The sequence below is a fragment of the Columba livia genome, chromosome 3 (genome assembly GCF_036013475.1).
Source record: "Columba livia isolate bColLiv1 breed racing homer chromosome 3, bColLiv1.pat.W.v2, whole genome shotgun sequence".
Lineage (NCBI taxonomy): Eukaryota > Metazoa > Chordata > Aves > Columbiformes > Columbidae > Columba > Columba livia.
The window spans coordinates 68,142,902-68,166,075 of record NC_088604.1 but is presented as its reverse complement, the minus strand read 5'-3'; the positions used below and the strand labels follow the sequence as shown (position 1 = coordinate 68,166,075).

The following is a 23,174-nucleotide window of genomic DNA, read 5'->3' as shown; positions in this document are numbered from 1 at the left end:
AGCAAGGTTAATGAACCTGATAGAGTACATCCATCAGTAATGACTTTTTGAATGTAATTCTTGATAAATTTAAAAGCTAGTGCTTGGTTCTTGAGAGATACTTAACAGTCTTTGTAACATTGAATGTAGTGAATTTGGGTTTTTTATGAAAAGGAGCCTTATAACTGTGAAGAAAAGATTGTGCAAATGCCATATTTTGACAGGAATGTGGGGGAAGGGTTTAGATTTGGGGGAGTGTTTTAGCTAAGCTTTCATAAGAGAATTTTTCAAAAATTCCATAGGGTGACTAATGTTCTATATGCGTGCTATTGTTACACTAGAAAGGTACCTTTTCTGTTGTTCACTGAGAGCTTCTAAGGCTCATTAATAAAATATGTCATGTTGGTGGTTCTTTGAAATTTCATAAGCTCTGGTTTCTCTGAATCAGGTAGCTTCTAGCTATGCCACTCAGCACAAATTTTGTACTTGGACTGGTCATAAAGATTGAAAAGCAGAATCTGACAGTACTTTTGCATGTGTTTGCAATACTGCTGGAACACTGTCTGAATCCTGAGTTCTGCCTTCTCGTAGTTGAGCATAGTGGAAGGAACTTCTGATAAATGCAGTGAATATGCTTTAGGTCAGCGAGGGGTACTTAAGGACGTTATGAGGTATAAGAAATGCTGCATTTGACTTGCCCCACAGTACCTGATATGCAAACATCATGTGTCAGGATGAAGTTCTTTTTATACCAGGAAGCATAAGAGATCCCAGGAGAGAACCTGACAGTTTAAGCAATTTTGAGTGATACTGACCAAAGGCTTTTATAACAAGAAGAGTTACTCCAGATCACAGCAAATTGTGCAGGAAAACTATACAGATACTTCAGTCCTCTTGCTTGAACTTTTTCAGCCAAACACTTTGAGCTTCTTTTTAAAGGAAAGATTATAGCATTATATGCTTATAATTAAAAACTTAAGGATAAACAGAGTGTGCAAATATCTTGAGGTGAGTAGTCTGCTGTTTAAATATCTGAACAATATTTAGTATACTAAAAGCCGAGGACCACCAAAAATCTAATAAGATGAAATTTAAACCTGAGTAATCTAGGGAATAAAAAGTTTTATTTCTTTCTTGGGCTGACAGCATTGAATGTTCCTGAAAAGTTTTGCATCTCACTGTTCTTCCCAACAAGTCTCCTGCATTCAGCTCACCCTTTCTCCTAATTTAAAGGAGTGACTGCAGCGTCCCCAGTCTGTGGACATTGTCCCGTTTTGCTCTTTTTTGTGTCTGGAGCGTTCTGTAACCACCTGCTCCTCGAGTCTACGTCCTCTCCTTGCTTCCTCATTTCCCTCCAACATTCTTATTCTTTCTTTTTTTTTCTTTCTCTTTCAGGGTGCCAACATTTTAAACTCAATTGGGACATGGGCAGAGCTAAGATGAGGGGTATTGTTTTGCTGGAATATGCTCATTTCTGCCATCAACCGGTTCTCTGATCTATAAAGAGCTAGAAGCGGTTGAAACTCTGCCTCTGCCAGCCAGAAGATGCCAGGGGTTCCATGTGCCCTGTTTCCCCTTTCAGTTCTCCAATTTGCTCATTGACGTCACTGAAATTTTGGAATTGATTGGATGCAGTCTTAAAAAAGAAAAAAATTGTCCAAAGAAATGCATTCAAGTTGAATGTAAGGGCCTTGCAAGCTTGGCCTGTTCCTTTTTGGTTTGGTATTTTTGGCATTTCTGTTAATAATTTTAATTCACTTAAGTTCATGCAAAATCTGCCTTTAAGATCTTTCTAGCTTGTTTTTCTGTGGCATCCTATCTTTTTCCCTTTTCTGGCTCCTTTTTCACCTTTGCAACAAACACAAGCCTATTTTTCTTATCCTTTCTTACCCTCTGTTCTGTTCTATGTGTGATTCCTTTCTTCACTACTAACTTCATTTGATTACTTTGTCCTTTGGTGCTTATTCCAAACTAGAGCAAATATGTATACCATTGATTTGACCCACTTTTCTACCTCTCAAGACTTTTCTGCAACAATTCTTATATACAGTTGGCTAGTTAGATGGCCTTTAGGGAATCCTGTTGTTTTAGAAGGCTTTGTGGCTGGGTTTTTTGTGTGATTTGTGGTGGTTGGTGGTTTTTTTTGTTTGTTTGTTTTGGTTTGGTTTTTTTTGGTTTTTTGTTTTGGTTTTTTTTTAAGACTTCAGAGCTAAATCTGGCCTGTATCAATGCACAGTTTTGGTTTTGTGGGTGAAGTTGAGATTTATCTTCCTTCACCTGCTTCTGTCATGTCTGTCCTTTTTTATTTCTTCTTTTTTTTTTTTTTGGTAAATCTGTAAGGTAAACACAGTCTTGGTACGTCTACACAACACTCTATGACCTAATACTCTTCACCAGTTTAACAAAAATAACTTGATACAAAGCATGTAGCATGGATCAATTTGTCTTGCTTGTGTTATTCTTTAACCGATAATGTTACTACTTGGCATATGCAAATCTTTCCTTGATCATATGCATTTTTTCTAGTAAATGTTTCTGTGTGCTGGATGAATTTGACACCTATTTAGTTTTAATAATATCTGGGCCTCAACAGATGCTCTTCTGGCTGAAAGTATTAACTTCTATTTGGGCTGGGGGGCAGTTCTATAAAAAGAGTAATATGAACAGAACACAGTATTAAGAAATTATGCCACTGTTGCATGTTTACTCTTTTCTAAAAATCCTTGTGTAGGAACTAAATTGAAAAGATCCAAGTACATTATTACTAAATGTAGAAAAAGAGAAGAGGGATTAGAAGTTTGCTTCTGAAATGTCCTTAAAAAGCAAATTAGCTAGATTGTGGGTTTTGTTTCAAGTCATCCTATTACAGCTTTTATAAAGTAACTTATACAAATATATGTATTTAACAGCTTTGCGAGCAGTGGTTTAAAATGAAATTTCAAATGTCCCCTGGGTTTTCCATTAATAGTTTAATCTTGCAAAAGAGTAGTTATGCTTTATACATATACTGAATTTTTAACATTTCCTTTAAAGTCATGTACAGCTCCTTGCATCAGCATGTTTCTTTTCTAAATAAGATTCACTTTCCATTTTCAGCAAGAGATAATGCATAACTGGTTTTGAAGTATTTGGGAAAACATTTAAAATAAACATGTATTTTGATTTTTGGTTTTAAGTCATTGATTAGTAATACACGTGTGCTGTGAGTCAGTTTCTTCTGTCATCTTCCCCCTCAAGCCAGAGACTTGGTCATTACTGAAGGTTGTCTGGAAATTGAGAAGGAATAGTGAAAGTATTCATCCAAAGTGTATCGTATTGTGTGGTGTTAGCTTGTCAAGGTCACATATCTCCCTGTCACTGCTTCAGCAGCAGTGCCAACCTCTGCCCTTGGTGCCAGTGACCAAGTTGGTGTTCTCAAAGTAGTGAAGTTTCACATGCAAGCCCCTTGTGCATGTGTAGTAGCTATGCGAGCCAGCCACCTAAAGCTTTCTGTTTGATGCTAGCTACATTGACAATTTTTGAACGGTGATTGGATGCATATATATCTGTGACAATATTTTATCAGTAATGTCAAACTTTCATCTGTCTTTTTTAGAATAACAATAATTTGGATGCCTGTTGTGCAGTTCTCTCTCAGGAGAGCACAAAGTATCTCTACGGTGAAGGAGACCTAGGTTTTTCGGATGACTCTGGGATTCCTGGACTACGAAATCACATGACATCTCTTAATTTGGATTTACAGTCACAGAACGTGTATCACCATGGAAGAGAAGGAAGTAGAATGAATGGAAGTAGGACTCTAGCTCACAGCGTTAGTGATGGACACCTTCAAACCAGTCAGTCCAACAATGAACTGTTTCAGCAGGAACCGCAGACAGCACCTGCACAGGTTCCACAAGGATTTAATGTCTTTGGGATGGGTAATACAGTTAGTACTTCTAATCCAGGGCAGCACCTTGGATTTCACCTGGGCAGCAAAGGAGTATCTAACTTGTCTCAACAAACGCCCAGATTCAACCCCATTATGGTAACTTTAGCCCCAAATATTCAGCCTGGTCGCAACACCCCTACGTCTTTGCACATACATGGTGTACCTCCTCCTGTACTTAACAGTCCACAGGGAAATTCTATCTATATTAGGCCTTATATCACACCTCCTAGTGGTACCACTCGACAGACACAGCAGCAGCCAGGCTGGGCATCTCAGTTTAATCCCATGCACCCTCAGCAAGTCTACCAGCCTTCGCAGCCAAGTCCCTGGACTACTCTTCCTACATCCAGTACTACGCCACATACCTCATTGCAGCACTCAACGCAGCCAAATCAGCAAGGCCACCAGACTTCTCATGTCTATATGCCTATCAGTTCTCCTACTACTCCACAAGCACCTATGATTCATTCATCTGGTAGTTCACAATCCTCTGCGCATAGCCAATACAACATTCAGAATATATCCACAGGACCTCGCAAAAACCAAATTGAAATCAAACTTGAACCACCGCAAAGAAACAATTCTTCTAAGTTGCGTTCAACTGGCCCTCGCACTTCCACTACTCCCTCTTCCCTCAACAGCCAGACATTAAGTAGAAGTCAACCCACTGTTTACATATCGGCCAGTCCTCCAAATACTGATGACGTGATCACACGTGGTCAACCTAAGGTCTACATTTCAGCAAATGCCACAGCAGGAGATGATCAAGTTGTGCGGAACCAGCCCACGCTTTTCATATCAACAAATCCTGGAGTATCTACCACTTCTAGGAATATGTCTGGTCAAGTAAGCATGGGTCCTGCATTTATTCATCACCATCCACCCAAGAGTCGAGCAGTGGGCAACAGCACCACTGCAACCTCTCCTCGAGTGGTGGTTACGCAGCCTAACACAAAATATACTTTTAAAATTACAGTTTCTCCAAATAAGCCCCCTGCAGTTTCCCCAGGGGTAGTGTCCCCAACCTTTGAACCTACAAACCTTCTAAACCTTCCTGATCACTATGTTGAACCAGAGGGTATCCAGCATCTTACTGACCCTGTTTTAGCACATGTGGATAGGATCAGTGATGCACGGAAATTGAGTATGGGATCTGATGATGCTGCCTACACGCAAGGTAATATTCTTTGTATAAATAGTAGAGATTTCAACCAGATTGTCAAATCAGAATGTAGATTACAGAACAGGAAACAGTTGATAAACCTTTGTGATGTTAATACAGTACCTTCAACTTTAGTATACATGAACACTTGATAAATAAAAAAGCTTTATAAGCAAATCATTTCTTTTTATAGTGAAGACATGTAACTTAATACTCGGAGATAATTATTCTGTTTGTGTCAAGTAGATAACATTATCTGTTTAATGAAGTGGAGTCATAGCATCTTCATTTTTATGTTGTTCTGAAAGAAACATCTAAGCTTGTTCAGTTTGTCCTAACAATTTAAAGTTACAAGTCTACTAGCAGATTTTAATCAGTTGAGATACTGTTTCCATTGGATAAAGTTCTCATTTCTTTTTATTTCTGTGAGTGTTATTTAAGAAGCAAGAAAAGCAGACTTCAGAAGCAATTGCTGGGATGAATTGCTTTCTTCCATGTTTCTTCATGTGTGCCTGACAATAAAATGCTTAAAGTCTTGATACTTACTTCTGTTAGAGAATGTGAGAGGACCACCACAACAAAGAAAGCTGTTTTAAGGGATCAGTGGTGTAATGGGAGGGTGAAACTTAAAATATTTTATACAACACCACAACCTGCTAGTCTTTTTCTTCTGTTTTCATGGTTTTTTGCATGCTTTTATTGCCAACTTGATGGTTTATTAATCTTCCTGTGGACTTGTTGTACAAGAATTTTGTCTCTTTGACCTTATTAGTCCTCTTTGGACTTAACAAACAATTCCACATTTAAAAAAATGGCTTGTTCCATAGCCAGTCTAGAAGTTCTTCAGATTAATTTAGCCATTTTGTTTTGTATAAGCAAGTACAGTGATCGGAACACTGGGAGCCTGGTCTGCATCTGGACTACTATAGTAATGAAGTAAACCAGAAACTGATTATAGCTTGTGCACTACTTCTGGGTGTAATTATATCTTCAAGAGAACAATCCATGCTAGCTTAAGTGTCTATAAGTTAGGTGTCAAAACCGAAAAACTAACATCCTAGACCATCTTTTCCAATTAATGAAAAGTTAACTTAAGAAACTGGTTCATCTGCAGATAAGCAAAAGTAATTGCTCTCCAGATGTGGTATTCCCTTTCCTTACTCTGAAGGGAGACTTGTCTGACTGTTTTAGTCCTACAAGACTTTAGATACTCAGAAATTAAGCAATCAGAATTTTGTCCTTAGGCTGTAAATACTGTTTGAGATCATGAACTTGCTTCCCAAGCATTCTGCATTTTAGGGACACTCTTACCCAAAAGGTACCTTTCTCCTGTTCTGCCTTTCTGATGGAATTGACCTCTGTCAGGTATAGCTCATCACCTCCTGTACTCCTGGTAGCGGTGGCTGCTGTAACCTGACTTCCTGCACAATCTCCAGCATCCAGTTTATCAAGCTATCAAGCTGAGACAAGCTTGTGACACCCCGTTCTGCTATGCAGCCTGGAGTTCAAAAGCATTGACTGGCTCCTACCTGCTCTGGAGCCCAGTTCTTCCTGAAGACAAGACAACGCAGTTTTTAGATGAAGTCTAGATGAAGATGAAATATAGATGCATGATGTGGGTTGGTGCAGCTTTTGGCTTTCTGATGACTTTAGGGAAATGCTGTCCTGCTGTGTCCTTCACTAGTTCATGTAAACTCGTGATTATGAAGTTCTTTATATTCAGAAGTGTTTACAATTTCTGGCATGTGTTCCTCCATTTCTGCGGTAAGAAGTGCAGTATTTTTAATTTTTATGATTTGATCTTGGGAAAGTTTAAAAGTCTGTGATGGGCTTACTTCTGCAACCTTGATATCTGGTAGTCTTAATTATTGCTTTTAAATTTGAATCTTTTACTTAGATTTGGCTTATTTCTATTACATACTGAAAGTGTGATTTGAGTAACTTCATGCTTTTTTTGTGAAGCCATGTTCTAAGCTGCTTACAATTTAGCGAGACTCTGCAAAAAAGCTTCCATGCTAGTTGTTCATGTTATTTTCATTTTAGCCTCAGAACAGATGGGTAGTTTCTCTGGCGACGATTAGAGAAAAATGAATTTTCATCAGCTTTTCCAATTTTCTCCAGAATGCTCCTTACCTTGGCAAGGAGAACTGAAACTGGCTTGGGGTAGAAGGAATGTGAAAGGTGGAGTTGCTTTCTTGACAAAGGAGAGTTCCTTCACTTTGTTCCAGTGAAATACATTCATATGCATGGTCCAACCCAGGAGAATAGAAGGTGTGTTGGACCTATCTGCAAGTGCTGCTCCCTGCCATATATTTGGCTCTGTATATCAGGCCTCTTTTAAGTGAAGCTCTTTTTTTAAAAAAATAAAGGAGTATTGGAAAGGGTGAATTAAAAAAAATCCATGTGAACTGTTGAAATTACATATTCAATGACTGAATTTTGTGCAGCTTCAGATACAGAGTTTGAAAATGTGCGCAAACATAAGTGTGTCCTGAGAATTTTGCTAACCTACTGCCACAGAATAATTGCATTGCCAGAATTCCCCTTTCCTCCGTATTTGGCAAACTAAGAAATTTCAAAAATTCATAGATCAGTAGAATAGGGTGAAACAGTAGTGTTCCTAGATTAGTTTTTTTCTTGGAAACACTTACAGTAATAAAAGACACTATAAACCAATAATTTTTAAAAAATTCAGATTCACAGAGGCTTTTAGAAAACAATTATGCATACATTTTCTTATTTACAAGTATACTCAGTGCCTGTTTGAGTAGGTCTCTAGGAAAAGTGGACTTTTGTACTCTAGACTTTCACATTCCCTGTGATTATAATGATTTACAGGTTTTTTTGTAGAAAATGTGCATTTTAATGTCAAAGGAAACAGTGAACATGCAGAAGCTGAAACAGTTGTGTGTGCACAATACCCTGTTTGCACGTGGTTAAAACATTGAAATCTATTCTGGTTGTGGTAAAAAATGATGAGTCAAGGAGGCAGCCTTTGTTCTCCTTTTGCTAGGATGATTACAGTAAATAGATTGATTACAGTAAATAGCTTCTTTTTAAGGATGTCTGAGGCTTTCTGGCTTGTACTCCAGGTTAAGCAAATTTGGGTGTGCCTGTGCTGCCTGCATAGGTGGAATCCCCTTCCTGCAAGAAGCAGAGAATTACCAAAAAGGCCATGAAAATTCTCCTTGTGCACAACGTAAGCTACATCTAGTAGCCGAATTGCATTAGATTCAGAGATGCACTGAAATTTTTCTTAATGTTTTCAGTTGCTTTGATTGACACTAGAGGGAGCTGAATACTTCAATTGCAGTTTTACATAAATAAATACTGCCATGGGTTATGGGGGGTTTTTGTCTTCCCCACCACATTTTTCCTACAGCTGCCAAATTGGCGTTTAAGCAAAATTACCAAATTGCTTGTGAATGCTACCATTTAAATCAATGTCTTGCCAGTCCCTTATCCAAGTTATTTTTAATAGTATAAGTTTAGCATAGTGATATCAAGTGACTCTTCTTCTTTAATCGTACTGGTAATTTTGTAATTATTGTATTTAAAAATCTGTTGGGATTTGAAACTGTGAAATGGTAAAGTAGTCACAAAGCTGCTAGGAGAATAAATTGGACCATGTCTAGATAGTGATGTGAAAACGAAAAACATGTGATAGTACTGTGGGCATCCATCAGTGCCTTCTGCTCCCTGTTCAGTTCTATGACCACTTAATTTCTCTCTCACAGAAGTGAGAGAGCTCGCCATGTGTCCTGGAGATGCTCTAGTAGTGCTCTCCCTCACCGTGTCCAGTGAGCTGGCTGCTCAGCAGCCTGCATCCGTAGTTTGACAGGGCTGTCTTTTGAGACTACTTACTTGATGATTCCGAGTCTTTAGCAAAAATCTTTATCTTGCAATTTCAGTTACTGTGTTTTTATATTGCACATCAGCACAGCTGCAACTCTTAACTCTAGTGTGACTAGTGGCTATCCCAAGTAAAGGTGCTTATTTATGCAAGTGTCTCTAAATTGAACAAAACCAAACAGAAGCTCAAGCAGCTTTGTTGTTTTGTTGTCCCAGAAAGTGGGATTGTTGTCCCATGTGCAGATACCAATTCACACACAGGGTTGAGGTATTTGCTTTATCTATGATTCTGCCCAGAAAAGGGTGCTGAGCAATCCTTTGCAAAGCTAGCACACCAGAGGCAGGCTGAGTTACATATTTATACATTTTAGCTTTTAGCCACTCCTGACAACTTATTTATACATACTTGAAGTTCCTTGGTCTAAACTTTGCTGGCTTCCGTGTAGAAGTACAGACCACCTTTATTCTTCTATGCATGCTCAGTGAATAGTGGACTTTTCCAAGTATGGGGTGTGTATTGAGTCTGAGGTTGTGGTCTTCCCCTGCTGCCTTTACTTTTCACCTAGTTCCTATACCCTTTGTTTAGGTTGATCTTGGTAATCATCCATCCTTTGGCCACTGAAGCTTTGAATTCCTCATTTATCTTTTTTTATCCTTTGGGGAGAGTTAAATTTCAACCAAAGGTTCAACCAAGTGAGCATCTCCACATAATACAAATCCTAAGGTCTAGACAATAAATCATTACATTTCCAGTCACATAGTCACAAAAACAATTCAAATTACTTATTCAGCTGCCCTGTCCCCAAAAATACAGCAGTGTCTTATATTAATTTTTGCTCCAAAACTTATACTTTTTACATGTATATCTGCCTGGACACTATTTAAATTGACTTTTTAAATGAACTGTAATTAGGGCTTATATTTCAAGCATTCTGAAAAATCATGCTAGAGCTTATTTTCGGGGTAGGTCTTATTTTCAGGAGAACAGGGTATGTCAACATTCAAGATCTGAGACATGATTTTCAGTAGCTTCTGAACACGTGTGACTCAGAAACCCAGGCTGAATCCCAGTAAAGCCTTGCAGTATCACTGTACAAAAATAGTTTGGCATAGTTCCTCCTTTTGAAGAAACTCTGGAAGACACAATATGATGTGTGAATGAAAGAACAAGCAGGAATTGCAGCAGATGGTAGTTCTACTTGCTGAAGATGTGGAAAGTTGATTCTTTTTGATGTGCCTTTTTTTCTTCTGCTACTCAGAAAACCTCCTCAACCAAATTTGAGTGCTTTTAATGTTGGGGTACCTGAAGAAATCATGATGAGTTAAACATTGTGTTCCAACCAGAGTTTTGCTTAAACACTTTGTGAACCAAAATTAACCTTTTAAAATATTTTGTTATTGCTATTTTTTTATTATTTCCACAGTGCTGTGAACATGTGCATAGTCTGTGAAACTGAAACCAGCGTATATGATTCAGCAGTTTAATGGATGGATGAATGAATGGCTGTGCAGAAGTTTAAATGATTGTTTGGTTTATTTAATGAAATACTTTTTTTTATATAAGGTGATTATTGCTTTGAGCAGTGTTGTCTGCTCATTGGTATAGTAACGGTATATACCTACCTTTAACAGTATACCTACCTTTAATGAAATAGACTCCTTAAATTGTATTAATTTGATTGCATCTTCTGTTACTTCTCTACAGCTTTAAAAAGCTGTGGTTTAAAATGCTGACTTCATAGTTTATAAATTAGGTCTCCTGGTGCTATTTTCTTTACAAGTAGTAAACAGTGATAAAAATTAGAAGCTGAGCTAGTGGGTTTGCACCATAGTTTAGGGATAAAATGGCATACAGTCCAGCTTCTGTGATAAATATAAATAATGTTTGCCAGCAGTATTGCTTGTAGTACTTGGTTTCGGTTTCATTTGATGTCTCCTGCTATGACCAGAACACTGTTCCGATCCAAATAGCAATAAAAATCAAAATCCTGATGCTTATCTAGCATATATAAGGTGATCTGTATTGCAGCCATCTCACTGAAATCCTCTTCATGCTGCCTGTTCTACAACGGTTGGGCTGCATACAATGCAAGGAAATGTTTGTTGTTAATTTCTGGGAGTCATTGTTGTAGATTGGTTGGGTTCTTGAAAAATGCTTTCACGGATTACAGCTAAATTTTGCATGGTCATCTGTTATGTTGTATGACTTTCTCATTGTACTTGCTTGTTGTCTGTAACTGATTTGTGTTGTTATCAGGAATACAACGCTTTGTCTTATGGCAGAGATTTTCTTATGAGGAAAATGGAAAAGCAGTCTGTAGCATTGGTTTTGTCTGTGTTTTCCCAAAAGAAAACTCACTTTCATCTTTATCTGATGTTGCCATGTCGAGGATAATAAAGTAGATAAAATGGGACTTTATGTATTGCAGCTCTGCTGGTACACCAGAAGTCCAGGATGGAGCGACTTCAACGAGAACTTGAGGTTCAAAAGAAAAAGTTGGATAAACTAAAATCAGAGGTCAATGAAATGGAGAATAATCTAACACGAAGGCGCCTGAAAAGATCGAATTCTGTTTCCCAAATTCCATCAGTAAGTTGAAATGTCTGTAGGCTATAAAGCTAAACCACAAGTGTGGTCTGTCACAATAAACTGAAAGGAACAATTACTCATATATTGACAATATACTAGTGGCAGGCAGTAAAGGTAGAATTAAACTGGTAAACAGTATAGTTTAAAGACTAAATATGTGCTGTTTAACCACAACCTTTCAGTTTGTTAACTGCTTTGTGAAGTGTTGCTTTTAAAGGCAGCCACAAAACTTGACCTGGTAGTCCTTCAAGATGTTCTTAAAGGCATGATCACCTAACGTTTCAGACTACAACTTAACACTCAGACTGCTTTCCACACAAAATATTTTTTAGTCTTCATGCAAATATCAATCTCAAAGAAACTGATTAATGCACCAGATTTCAGTGCCAGAAGATCAGCTGTTGGTCAACCATAGATCTGGTGTCCTGACCACAGTCTGGAGTTGTTCAGTCAACCCTGAAGTCTGGTCAGAGAGGGAAGAATTCAGTGGGTCTGAAAGCTTTTTGTAAGATTATGCTTGGGTTAGAAGAAAGGTCGCTGTAAGGGAAGATGCTTTTATCTTCATTTCTAAAATAAATAAATGCTGTCTATCTCTGCATGAATGATAACTGATAATAAAATGGGAAAACTTAGTCTAACAGGCAGATTTAATTTTTTCAGCTGGAAGAAATGCAACAGTTAAGAAGTTGTAACAGACAGCTGCAGATAGACATAGATTGCCTTACTAAAGAGATTGACCTTTTTCAAGCAAGAGGTACAGTATGTCTTTGTACATCAGCAACTCTAAATGTCTGATTTTTAAAATTTTTTTCTCACTGTCTGCATGTGTCAAAAGCTCTGTGTTATACATGATGGGTAATATGCACTTTGCAAAATCATCACATTAGTTTGAGTGAAACCATGGAAGTAATTGTCTTCTAAGCCTGTTGTTGTTGCCTTTATGATTTTCCTAATCCCAATGTCATTTCTATCTCATACTTAGTTCAGAAGAGAGAAACTTGTGATGCCATTTACTTAATAAATGCTGGGGAGGTGGGAGAGGTTGTGGATATCTGGTTGAATATCAAAAAAGGGAGAGAAGTTTTCTAAATGGTACTGCCACGTGGATGTGTCCATCTCTCTCTCTTCTGCTTGTATTCAGCCTCCCAAGTTAGCAAATACAAAGTACAGTTGGAACTTCCAGTATGCTCTCCTCCTTCCACTTCCCTTGTCTGCAGGGACACAGCCTTGGGTCACGAGGTGAAATTATGAGACAGCTGAGCCAATTCAGGAGCTGCCAACAGGAGGTCCCTTGCTCCTCCTGCTTCCCTCTCTTGCTGCTTACTGTGCTCTGGCTCTGTATTGGCTTTTTAGACACTTTGCAGAACAGATTCTGCTCACTAACCAAGCAAAAAAATGTTGCGTTGCTGGAAGAGCTTGCTACAGCTGATGTGAGGGAGAGGCCTGGGAAGGGAGAACTGAGATAGCGAGAGGGAAGGGACCAACACTTTCCACTGTGAGCAGCAGCAAGCTGTTAGATCACTTCAGTCAAGTGGAGGATCTTCTTCAGACAATGTACCTGCAGATAAGGAGAATGTAGACAGGTGTGCTGAGTGTAATGCTGCACTAAAAATTTGACCTTAAATAGAATATTCAAGTTGCGTGTGATTTTATCTGTTACAGTATATTTGTGTTAGGAGTTCCTTTAAGTATTAAATCTAAGCATATATGATATTCTGTATAGTAGATATCACATCTCTTTCAGTATAGTTACAATTTAGAAAAAGTCTCGGGTAAAATTTACTAATAAAATGCTATTAAATATTTAAGAGTGGCAGAAAAAATATATTTAAGGAGTTGGACTGCTGGATTCTGTTTCTGACCTTACATTGCATATTCTGGGCAGTAAGTTTCTTTAAGTGTATCATTGATATCACTAATATCTCACTTGGGTCTCTATTGACACCTTGATATAAAGGGTGATAAGTGAATAACAGGGACTGTTTCAGAATTCCTGCCAAAAAAGTCCTGATATGCTTTCCTATCCAAGTTTATTTTTAAAACTGCGGCACTTTCTCTTTTTTATTTTTAGGACCACATTTTAATCCCAGCGCTATTCATAATTTTTACGATAATATTGGATTTCTTGGTCCGGTGCCACCAAAACCCAAAGGTACTGTATTGGTAAAATTTGGATTTAACACTAATATCTGGTTTGCATCTAATATCAGGTTCTGTGAATCTAGTTTAAATGTTGATTATGAAATAGATTACTTTAAAAGCATATAAACCTTTCATTTTATTTGTATTGGCAGTAAATACGCTTCCACTTGCTCTTTTCCTCTCTATTCGTACATTCAGGAAAGAGAAGCATATCAAATGGGGCATGTTTAAAGGTGGATAATATGTCAGGGGGTATGGAAGTAAATGGAAGCATTCATCTTTTTTTTAAATGAGCATGAGAGACACTGCTTAGTGATGATTGAAACTTGCGTAAATGACTTCATCATCATCCTTGCTGAAGAGTGGATTTATTTACACGTTACAGTAACTCAGTTTGGTTACACTGCCTGAACTTCCTGCCTACTCTAGGAATTTTGATAATTTACATAAAAGCGTTATTTAACTATTGTTAAATATATTTTTAGATAGTTGAAGAGGAAAGGAATGTTGCCCAATAGGCCAGTCAGTATTGCAGAATTTATTAGTTGGTCTTGATCATTCTGCTCGTCATTAAGTTTCTTACCCTAATGGAATGTCAGACAAAACAGAATAGTTACCTCTTGTGTGTTACATAAAGCAGAGGATGAAATTAACTTGTTTGCAACAGCATCATACTCTGAGCTGTAGTCAGACCACCAAATGAAACAGATAATCCACTAATGTTCTGTGCAGTCTTTCTCTCCAGGAAGTTCTTCACATATATGTGTGTGATTGGGCCTTGTAGTATACAGTAAATGTTGTTACAGAATCTCATTTTATGGATTTCTGATCATTCAGTACTTCAAAATGGTCTAGATAAACTGCATTTTTCTTGTCCTCTAAATAGTTTGTAACTCCTCCAAGCTGATAACAGTTGTTTATGCTTTAGAAGGGTTTTTTTTATCCTTCATTATCCAAGCTGTTAGTGAAAATACTGAGTTAAAGTTAAATCCATGTGCTGTCCTATTAGACACATTTTACAGCAGAACCATGAAGAGATTTTCTGAAGCTCTCTCAATTACTTACTTTCCTTTACAGCAAATAAAAAAAAACCTATCAAAGAAGAAAATTAAAATTAATTTTCTGTGATTAGTTTTTAATGTTTGCATTAACTCATCTTCTAGGAACTCACAAATTTAGATGTTTAATAATTTGGTACAACCTATCTTGAAAATGCAAAGTGAGCCCTGACTGGTTTGTAAATGTCTAAAGTACCTCTTATTCTCTCTTTCTTTTCTTCTTTTTTTAAAAACTATCACTGCTGTATCTTCATCCTTTATTTACTTTAATTTTTAGTTAATTTTATTTAAAGTTTCAATATAACTGTGATGTAGCTGTGACTTAAACCAGAATTACCACTGTTCACAAAAGAATGAAAAATAAGGTTTTTTGCTGTTGTGGTCAGTAGCATTGTGCTTCCTGAAGCTGTCACTGTCGTTTTGCAGCAGTTGTAGTGGGCTAATTGCTAATGGGGTGCTCTCTAGTTGAAATAATTGGCTAAAAGACTTTTCTGCAGTTGCCTAAACCAGGAACCCATAACTTCAGAAGTCGCTCTTCTCTCTTTTCATCTTTTTCTTCTCTTTTCATCTTTTCTCTTTCAAAATAGTTGAAGGTGGTTGTCTTATCACGTCACGCAAAAAGATACACTTGTGTGCTCTATCTGGCTGATTTGGTTTGAGGAAGAACTGATGTTACTCATCCTAGGGTCAGAATGTTAAATATGTCAAAAGGTTACAGAGTGCTTATTTTTTGTCATAATGAATTTTATACTGCTCTGTAGAACTCAGATTTCTAAATCTTATGCATGTTTGCTGTGCTGGTTGATTTCCAAATTATATCTCCTTTTCATGCAACAACTTTGAACTGAGAGCCAAAGGGAAGAAAGCAGAGTGGAGGGCTGGGAAACTTGCTTTTTGTAGTTTCACCTTGTGCCATTTGGCTGACTTACAACCAAGCTGTAGTCAAGGGGGTGGTAAAAAGCTGCCTCTGTCACTTGTAGTAACTGTGCTGTTCTCAGATAGTTCTCTGTTACTGAAAAAAAATAATCTCAAAATTCTTTCCATGCTGCTCTTGGTTAGTAACTACTTACCTTATCTCTTTCATGTCACAGATCAGAGGTCCATTGTGAAAACACCAAAGACTGTTCCAGACACAGATGAAGATGAGGGAGCTCAATGGAGTTGTACTGCCTGTACTTTTTTAAATCATCCGGCCTTAAATCGCTGTGAACAGTGTGAAATGCCCAGGCATTTCTGAGCCAACAGGCCGGGTACCTTTTGTAAAACTATAGCAAACATACAAGGAACTATCCAATCATTGGGGGGCAAAAAAAGCATTTATCTGTAGGATTTTGCAAAATTGAAGATGTGACGAGACGGTATTTTGCTAATGTCAAATGTCAGCCCACAGAGCTAGTAATACCTCAGTGTTGTGTCACAGGCAGTTGAACTCATCAGCTGAAAGGTAATCTGCTGAAAGACTCAGCTGTCAGCTGCCTTAACCATGTACAGTATTACCAGCATCCCAGTAACACACACCATGTTCAGTGCTTGGGTGTTGCCCATCTTCCTCTCTGCCCCGATGTCACTACTGAATTTTGACAGGGGAAAGGAATAGAGTGCTAGCGTTTTTGTTTTCAGAGCTTTCAGTGAAACACTACATGCACAGAGGAGATCTAAAAGGAACAAGGTTTGACTGTTTAAACTGTTTGCTGCCACGCAGTGCCTTCGATAAAGGGAAGAACTTCACAAATCAGTGGTACTCTTTGCCTTGTCTTCCCTGAAAACATCTCTGTGAAGCCAGAAATCAATACAATCCTGTCTAAAGATGAAAAGGAAAAACTGCATGCGTTGTCTGTACAATACACACAGTGAAATACCCCAGAGCTTTTCCTACTGTACATAGCTCTAGAGCCTGCTTTAAGTGATTTCTTTTCTTCACCTTTATTATTTTCTTGTACTTCTGTATGTATAGTGTAATAGTCTTTTTGTTAACTTTCTTTTTTTCCCTTTAAGTGATTAAGCACGATCATGTCCCTTTTTTTAAGCTTTTATCTGAGAGAAGCAATGCCTTAAAATAAGAGCATTAATAAGAAACTATGCACAAAATAGCTTTCCTCTGCTCATTCTGTACATTGCTCTTTTAAATGCTGATGATCTGTGAAGACCTGCAGATGCAGCATGGTAAAAATGCAGGAAAAGTTGGAAGAGTTATGCATATAGTTCACTCTGTACACTGAGTTTTACGGTGGGTGACACAAGGTAGCGTTTTGTCTGGCGTGAGGAAACTTTGTACTAAGAAACTTTCCACCCACCAACAGATCAGCATCCGATTTAAGCTTGCTTCATCTGCTGGGTATCTTGCAGACTCCTGAAGAGAGATTCATTGGGGAAATACATACAGTGCCAAAATCAACAGCAGCAGCATCGTACAGCTTTGTTCAAGGACTTTAAATGCTTTCCTGTTTTGGCAGCCAGTTTCTAAACCTGACTTTGCGGTGAAGTCTCATATTTATAGAAAACAAGGATAGCAATATTTAGGACAACTGAAATAAAGGCTGGAAAAGAGAAATCAAACAGACTTGAACACTGAAGCAACCTCAAGCATCTCTTTATTTTGATGATCTATGTTTTTTAAGGAAAATATTCACATGATCGGGGATGTATGTAACCGAGATCAAGAAAATGGAATTCCAGTACAGTATGCATGAAAGACGGCACGCAAAGAATTATGTAGCAGCACTTAGCGTGAGGCTGGAGGGAGTGCTAATCATGTAGCAAGAGAAAAAGTAACTGTCACCCACTGTAAACGTTTGCCAGTGGACACTTTTATTAGGAGTTTTACAAGTGATCTATGTGAATGCACAGAGGCCTTTGTTTTGAAGGCTATGCATTTTTTTTTTATGTGGGAAGAAAATGCCAGTCCCAGGTAATTAGGCAGTAGACCCAAAGCACTTGCATTCAATGCATTTTGTTTATAAAATGAGGCCTTGTTTTTCAGCTTCATCTGCAGTTCTATGTGAAGATTGACAAATCAGTTTTTACCTGTTTATTAATAAAACCTAATTTGGATATCTTGAGTTGATGGTTTTGTGATTTAGCTGGGTAAACTGTCTTTGTAACAGATAAGTTATTTATAAAAAATAAAAAAAATTATATTCTAATGTTTGGTTTTGTGATTTGTTTGCTTTTTCCGTGCTGTGGAGCAACAAAATACTCAATGGAACAATAAGCATTAAGAGTATTAAAAGTAGGCTAATTTCTTACGACCAGAGATTTTATTTAAGCCGTTGTTGTGTTGAATCTCATATCTTTTCTCCCATGCATTATTCTGTTAATGCTAAGTCAGTGAGTGTAAGGAATATATTCTGTGAAGTTGCACTGACAGTGTTGTGTCCTGACCTAAGAACCATTCAGTTATTCATAGAGTAAGCTAGACACAGGCCCTTTTTACGCTGTGCTTTTTTTAAAAATGTTTTTCTAATTCCAAATGGGAAACCACTCTGTCCAAGGTAATAGATGACATAGTTTGTTCATTGTTAGTAGAAGCACAGTTTAAGGATTAATATGGTTAAACTGTATTTTGGTGCTATGTGTATTATCATATGAGATGTGGGATGTTCTTGACATGTCTTTCTCTCTGGGTCACTCTGTCTGGACAGGCATTGGAGATGTGAGTTGGGCTTTCCTGAGGCACAGTGCTGCCGTGTAAAAGCCCTTCAGGAGTCATCTATATGCAGTTTATAACAACAGATCCAGGAAAAACAATCCTTAACACAGACTAACCAACTGGAGTGCCTTAATCTGTTGTATGAAAAATAGTGTTTGGAATGAGGAGGGCAGCTGTATTTAAAGAAAAAAACAAACAACAAATCAGCTATAGGATGGAAAAAGCATGGTTTTGGAAATAAGTAAAATGGAATTCTGCTCTAATCTTTTCCCTGCATTTATGTGTTTATTTTCTAGAGGAAAAAAAGTAGTATTTACATCCTGGCCCCAGCTAGCTTTGCAGAGCCATCAACACACTAGTGTGAGTGTGTGGGGAAGGATTTTCAATAACTGATCCTGGAATAGTGGGACAAGAGAAATGACATCTCCAGTGTTTTCTGTTCCACAGACTTTTATCTTCAGGCGTTTTATGTTCTTTTGCTATTTTAAGTCGTATACATCATTAGCTCTTCCTTCCAGTTGTTGCCAGTATGTTGGTGTATTGCTATTGTACATTTTTAAGAGTTTAAATTTTGAAGGATGAAGTTGAACTGAATTTCACTGCTGATTTTTTTCTTTTTCCCCTCAGAAGAGAAATATAAAATAAATGAAACATTTGCAATAAGGTTAAACTTTGTGTTGTGAACATCAGTAGTTTATCTTGGATGCCAATTTTTTACTTTTCTGTACTGTGTTTGCAAAGGAAAAAAAATGTTCCTTTAGCAGGAAGGGAGAAGTATACTTCTTGGCTTTTAGAGGTGCTCCTGTTTATTTTTTGTGAACAAGTGACGAATATTTCACGTATTCAAGCTTCAGAGTAGGGATACCTTTAGAAACACAGGCAGCAAGCTGAGGCAAAGAGCAGGTAACCAGGCTGTTGTGTCACATCAGCTCTATGGAACTCGTACACATTGCCACCTTTCGTGATAAATTAGAAAAACCTTTTGTCTTCTGCTGTCTCCAATCAGGAGAGCTATTCCGTTTTGCAGGAGTATGGTTATGTGTGGCACCCCTGAAATTCAGATTAATTGTGAAATTTGAAACCTTCAGTCTCAAGCTTATGATGGCTGTCAAAACTGCATGGTCCGTATATGTACCTGTATGTGTATTTGTTTTATTTGTGTGGGCTTAATCAGTTTTATGATCTTGAAATATCTACCTTCAGCATATGTGATAGATGCCCAGGGAGAATACTTTCGTTTTAAGGGAAATATCCGTAGCAGTACTGCATTTCTTCAATCAAATTCCTCTGCCTTGAATGTATGTTGCAGCCTGGACACGAACTGAAGAAGATTTAATTAAAGATGTTGAACAAGCACTGAAGAAAAACAAACAAAAAACGCAAGTATTTAAATCTACTGAGTATTTACTCTTTTCAATAATACTTCTTTGTTATTCTAAAATGACAGGATTGCTGCAAACAGTGGCAGAAACTTCAATACAGTTAATTAACAGCATCTGTAGTATAGCTTGATGCGTCGCTATAGCTGTAGCGTCAGGTTCCTTGATGAGCTTAAGTGCTATGCAAACAGCTTGGAATACTGATGAACATTGATGTGATCAGGCTAAATTTCAACTTTTTTCCTTTTTTATACAATTCTCAATAGCTTTGGGGTTATTTTTGTTTGTGCAGTTCTGTATCAGTGATATGCTTGCCTGCTGCAGTAGAGCTTCTTGAACAGTACCACCCTCAGAGGCAGTGCTGGTAGAACTTGTGGAAGTGCTGCTTCAGTTGGGCTTTGGTCATGGTGATTCCCAGCCGTGTGACTTGATCTAGTTATGCTTTCATCAAATATGCAGATATTTTTAATGTTTAAACAAAATGTAACAATCTCTGGCCAATACAATACTGCTGCAGACATGAGCTTAGCTGACTATTTCTACCAGTGTCCCATTCTCTTCACTGACCTAATTGGCATATAATCTGTGTGTAGTTACAGGGGACTTCGAGCCAAAATGTTTATCTACATGGATTCAAACTCTTATTTGCAGGTTTATTTAAAACAATAAAAAAACATATCATACTGCATGTGATTTTGTGGAAGAGTAGCAGAGCAATTTGGATACTACTCAAATGAGCAATTTGAAATGCTTGTATAAACCTAATTCCATTTTTTGTTATTGATGTGCAATATGTTATGCCTTTAAATTCTGTGATTGCATGCTGGTTTTCCACACCGTTTACAGGAGGTACAGTTTGATGTAGTTGATTTGGTAATGAATGGAGGAATGTGTATTAGGCATTTTTAATATGATTTTGTCTTAGTAGATATTCAGCAGACCACATCCAACCTGTGGCTGATAAGCTTTGCCTAAATTGAAGTTCCTGTTGCAAGTGATGGAGAATCAGGGCTGAGAAAAAGGGTGATGGAAACAGGAAATGGATTAAGCAATGTTGCATCCTTTGTCCTTCGTATGCAGAAGCAAACGATGGTGCTTTTCTTGCACCCCGCTGTAACACACCAGTAAAACTGGCAGACTTCAGACCTCAAGCTGAAAAGGCTGTAAATGTCAGAGACAGGAACTTGGAATGAGACACCCATAGCATGCCTGGCCGGGAGGGCTTGTGCACTTGGTCTGCAATGGTGGTGCCTTAGAAGTCTGTACAAGTAAATGGATTTGTCACATCATGTAGCTGGTCATCGGGGGGACTCAGTGGTTTTGTGGTGGTTGATGTGTTCCTATCCCATGGTTTCTTTGCAGACTTGTACAATACAATGTGAACTGAGGTCAGCTGAAGGACAGTGAGGCTGGGGAACGGCACCATCAGAGTTCATCTGCATTTTGGCAGGGAAGGATGGCTGGCTTGTCAGGCTCGCTTCCAAGGCAGCGGGAGGTATGCTTAGTGTAGGAGGTACCCCAAAACATTTCAACACACAATTCCTTTCCTGGGGCAAGAGAGATTGCAGGTGTCACCGCTGCTCATGTGACAGCCGCATCTCCATTGCATGCTGGTGTCTCATGTTTGGCACATCTGGTCGTGTGCCAAGGAAAGGTTCCCCAGGTCCTCCTGAGGAAAGGACAGCGGGAAGTGGTAACACGTCCGCTTGCCCACAGCAGAGTGGAGCCTGCAGGTGAAATGGATTCTGCTGCTACAGTTTCAGTGGTTGGACACTTATTCGTTAAAATAGACATCTTACAGTCTCAAAAGGAAGGCTGACATATCGGTTGCTCTTTGCTATCATGCTACAGTAATAAACCCTTAAAAATGTGGTGTTTTTCTAAATAAGTAGTAAGCCTAGAATTGAGCTCAAAGCAGCTTAGTGAATATTCATAGCTCTTCTGATGTGACAGGAAATACGCATATCAGATGAGCAGGTGAATGCTTGTTTGGAGTGAAAACTTGATTAGGAAGATTATCAGCCCAGATACTTCAAATAAAGGATTGATATTTTTAGTGGCTTTGTGTTAATCCAAGATTATAAGCGAAACAAATGTTTTTATTCATAGAATGTCTCTTATCAGCTGATACATTAAAAAAAAATATTTCATTTCAAAACACCACTCATGGTAGTGACTCCATACTTCATAGTTAGCTGTAAACTGTTAAGTTGGGGAGCACTTCTTTGGATACTTGTTATTTTTAATATTTGACATTTCCTATGTTGTATCCTGGGTAGAACATAACTGGACTAACGCATTTGTTTTTTACAAAATCTTTTCCTAATATGTGAAAGTCTCCAGCATTCACTTTCTTGGTCTTGCCTTTGTTGTTTTTGTTTTGTGTTAGTCAAGTTTCCAGAATGACTTACTTACTGCCTTCCAGTGTTTTAATGGAGACTTGCTGTCACCCAGCCTGGGGAGCTGCTGTTCAGAGGTGCACGCAGAAGATACCTGGGGGTGTTACGCCCCTCACAAGGCACTTGTCAGAAACTAAGTTTGTCTGGAGGGGACTTGTTAGTTGGAGAGGACAGGGAAATCAAATCAAGAAAGTTGTAAGAACCAGCTTCTTAATGCAGCAATTGAAGCAGCAGCAGCAGGTTCAGTGCTCCTTTCTCCTGGAAGATTTATGACAGCACTTTAGGGTATGTACACTTCCTTGTGTACAAGCTGCAAATACATCCTAACTGTAATAGATGTTTTCACACAGTCTTTATATTGCGATAGTATTTTTTCTATGTTAATGGGAGTGGAACAGGGCAGAGAAATAATCAAAGGATCACAGAAGATGCTAAAAAAAACTTGTGAAGATACCACAGGTGCAAAACCAGCACAGCAATCTGAGGCCAAGCATTTATCTCAGCAATACTATGTCACTAGCTCACTTTCCAAAAGATGCTCTGCTCTGGTGACGTGGCAGCTCTGCTCTGAGCAGCATGCAGAATGTAAATCCAAGATCTTGCTATTCCCTGTGCCTTCGTTCACCTCTCTCCCGATCCCTGCCTCTGTCTTTCTTTGTAGCTTTCCTTTTTCCCTTCTCTAGTTAGAGACTTGAACAACTACTCAAGACAAGTTTCCTGTGTTGTGTTGCAGCTGTCCGGTAGCTACAGTGAAAATTTAAGATTAAAACCAGGATGTCTTTTGTTTTCTTTCATGATCATTTTCCTTCCCTCTGTGTTTTTGGGCCAGAAATCAAATTTAAATATGACTCAAGGAAGTAAAGTACTGTCTTCCAACAGTACTGGTTTTTTGTCTGCTAGAATAATTTTTTGGTAGCCAAGCTACAGATTAAAATTACCATCATAGAGAGGAGATTGGATGCCATCCTGGGGTATCCAGCCAAAGTCTGAATGCAGTTCAATGCCATGTCACAGACTTGCAGGGTGGTTTGGA

General features: G+C 38.2%; 1 protein-coding gene across 4 annotated transcripts in view; it reads left to right on the top strand.

The window, feature by feature from the left end:
• Positions 1 to 17,857, top strand: part of TAB2 (TGF-beta activated kinase 1 (MAP3K7) binding protein 2) — a 62,444-nt gene extending 44,587 nt beyond the window's left edge. For 3 of the 4 annotated variants that reach the window (XM_065057441.1, XM_065057443.1, XM_065057442.1), the window contains 5 exons: positions 3,575 to 5,087; positions 11,354 to 11,514; positions 12,175 to 12,268; positions 13,586 to 13,666; positions 15,806 to 17,857. In XM_065057441.1, coding sequence (XP_064913513.1) covers positions 3,575 to 5,087; positions 11,354 to 11,514; positions 12,175 to 12,268; positions 13,586 to 13,666; positions 15,806 to 15,951 — 1,995 coding nt within the window. In that variant the 3' untranslated portion in view covers positions 15,952 to 17,857. Of the gene's footprint in view, positions 1 to 1,374; positions 1,662 to 3,574; positions 5,088 to 11,353; positions 11,515 to 12,174; positions 12,269 to 13,585; positions 13,667 to 15,805 lie in introns of all 4 variants that reach the window. The other variant, XM_065057444.1, reaches the window with a different exon arrangement.
• The last annotated feature ends 5,317 nt before the right edge of the window (positions 17,858 to 23,174 follow it).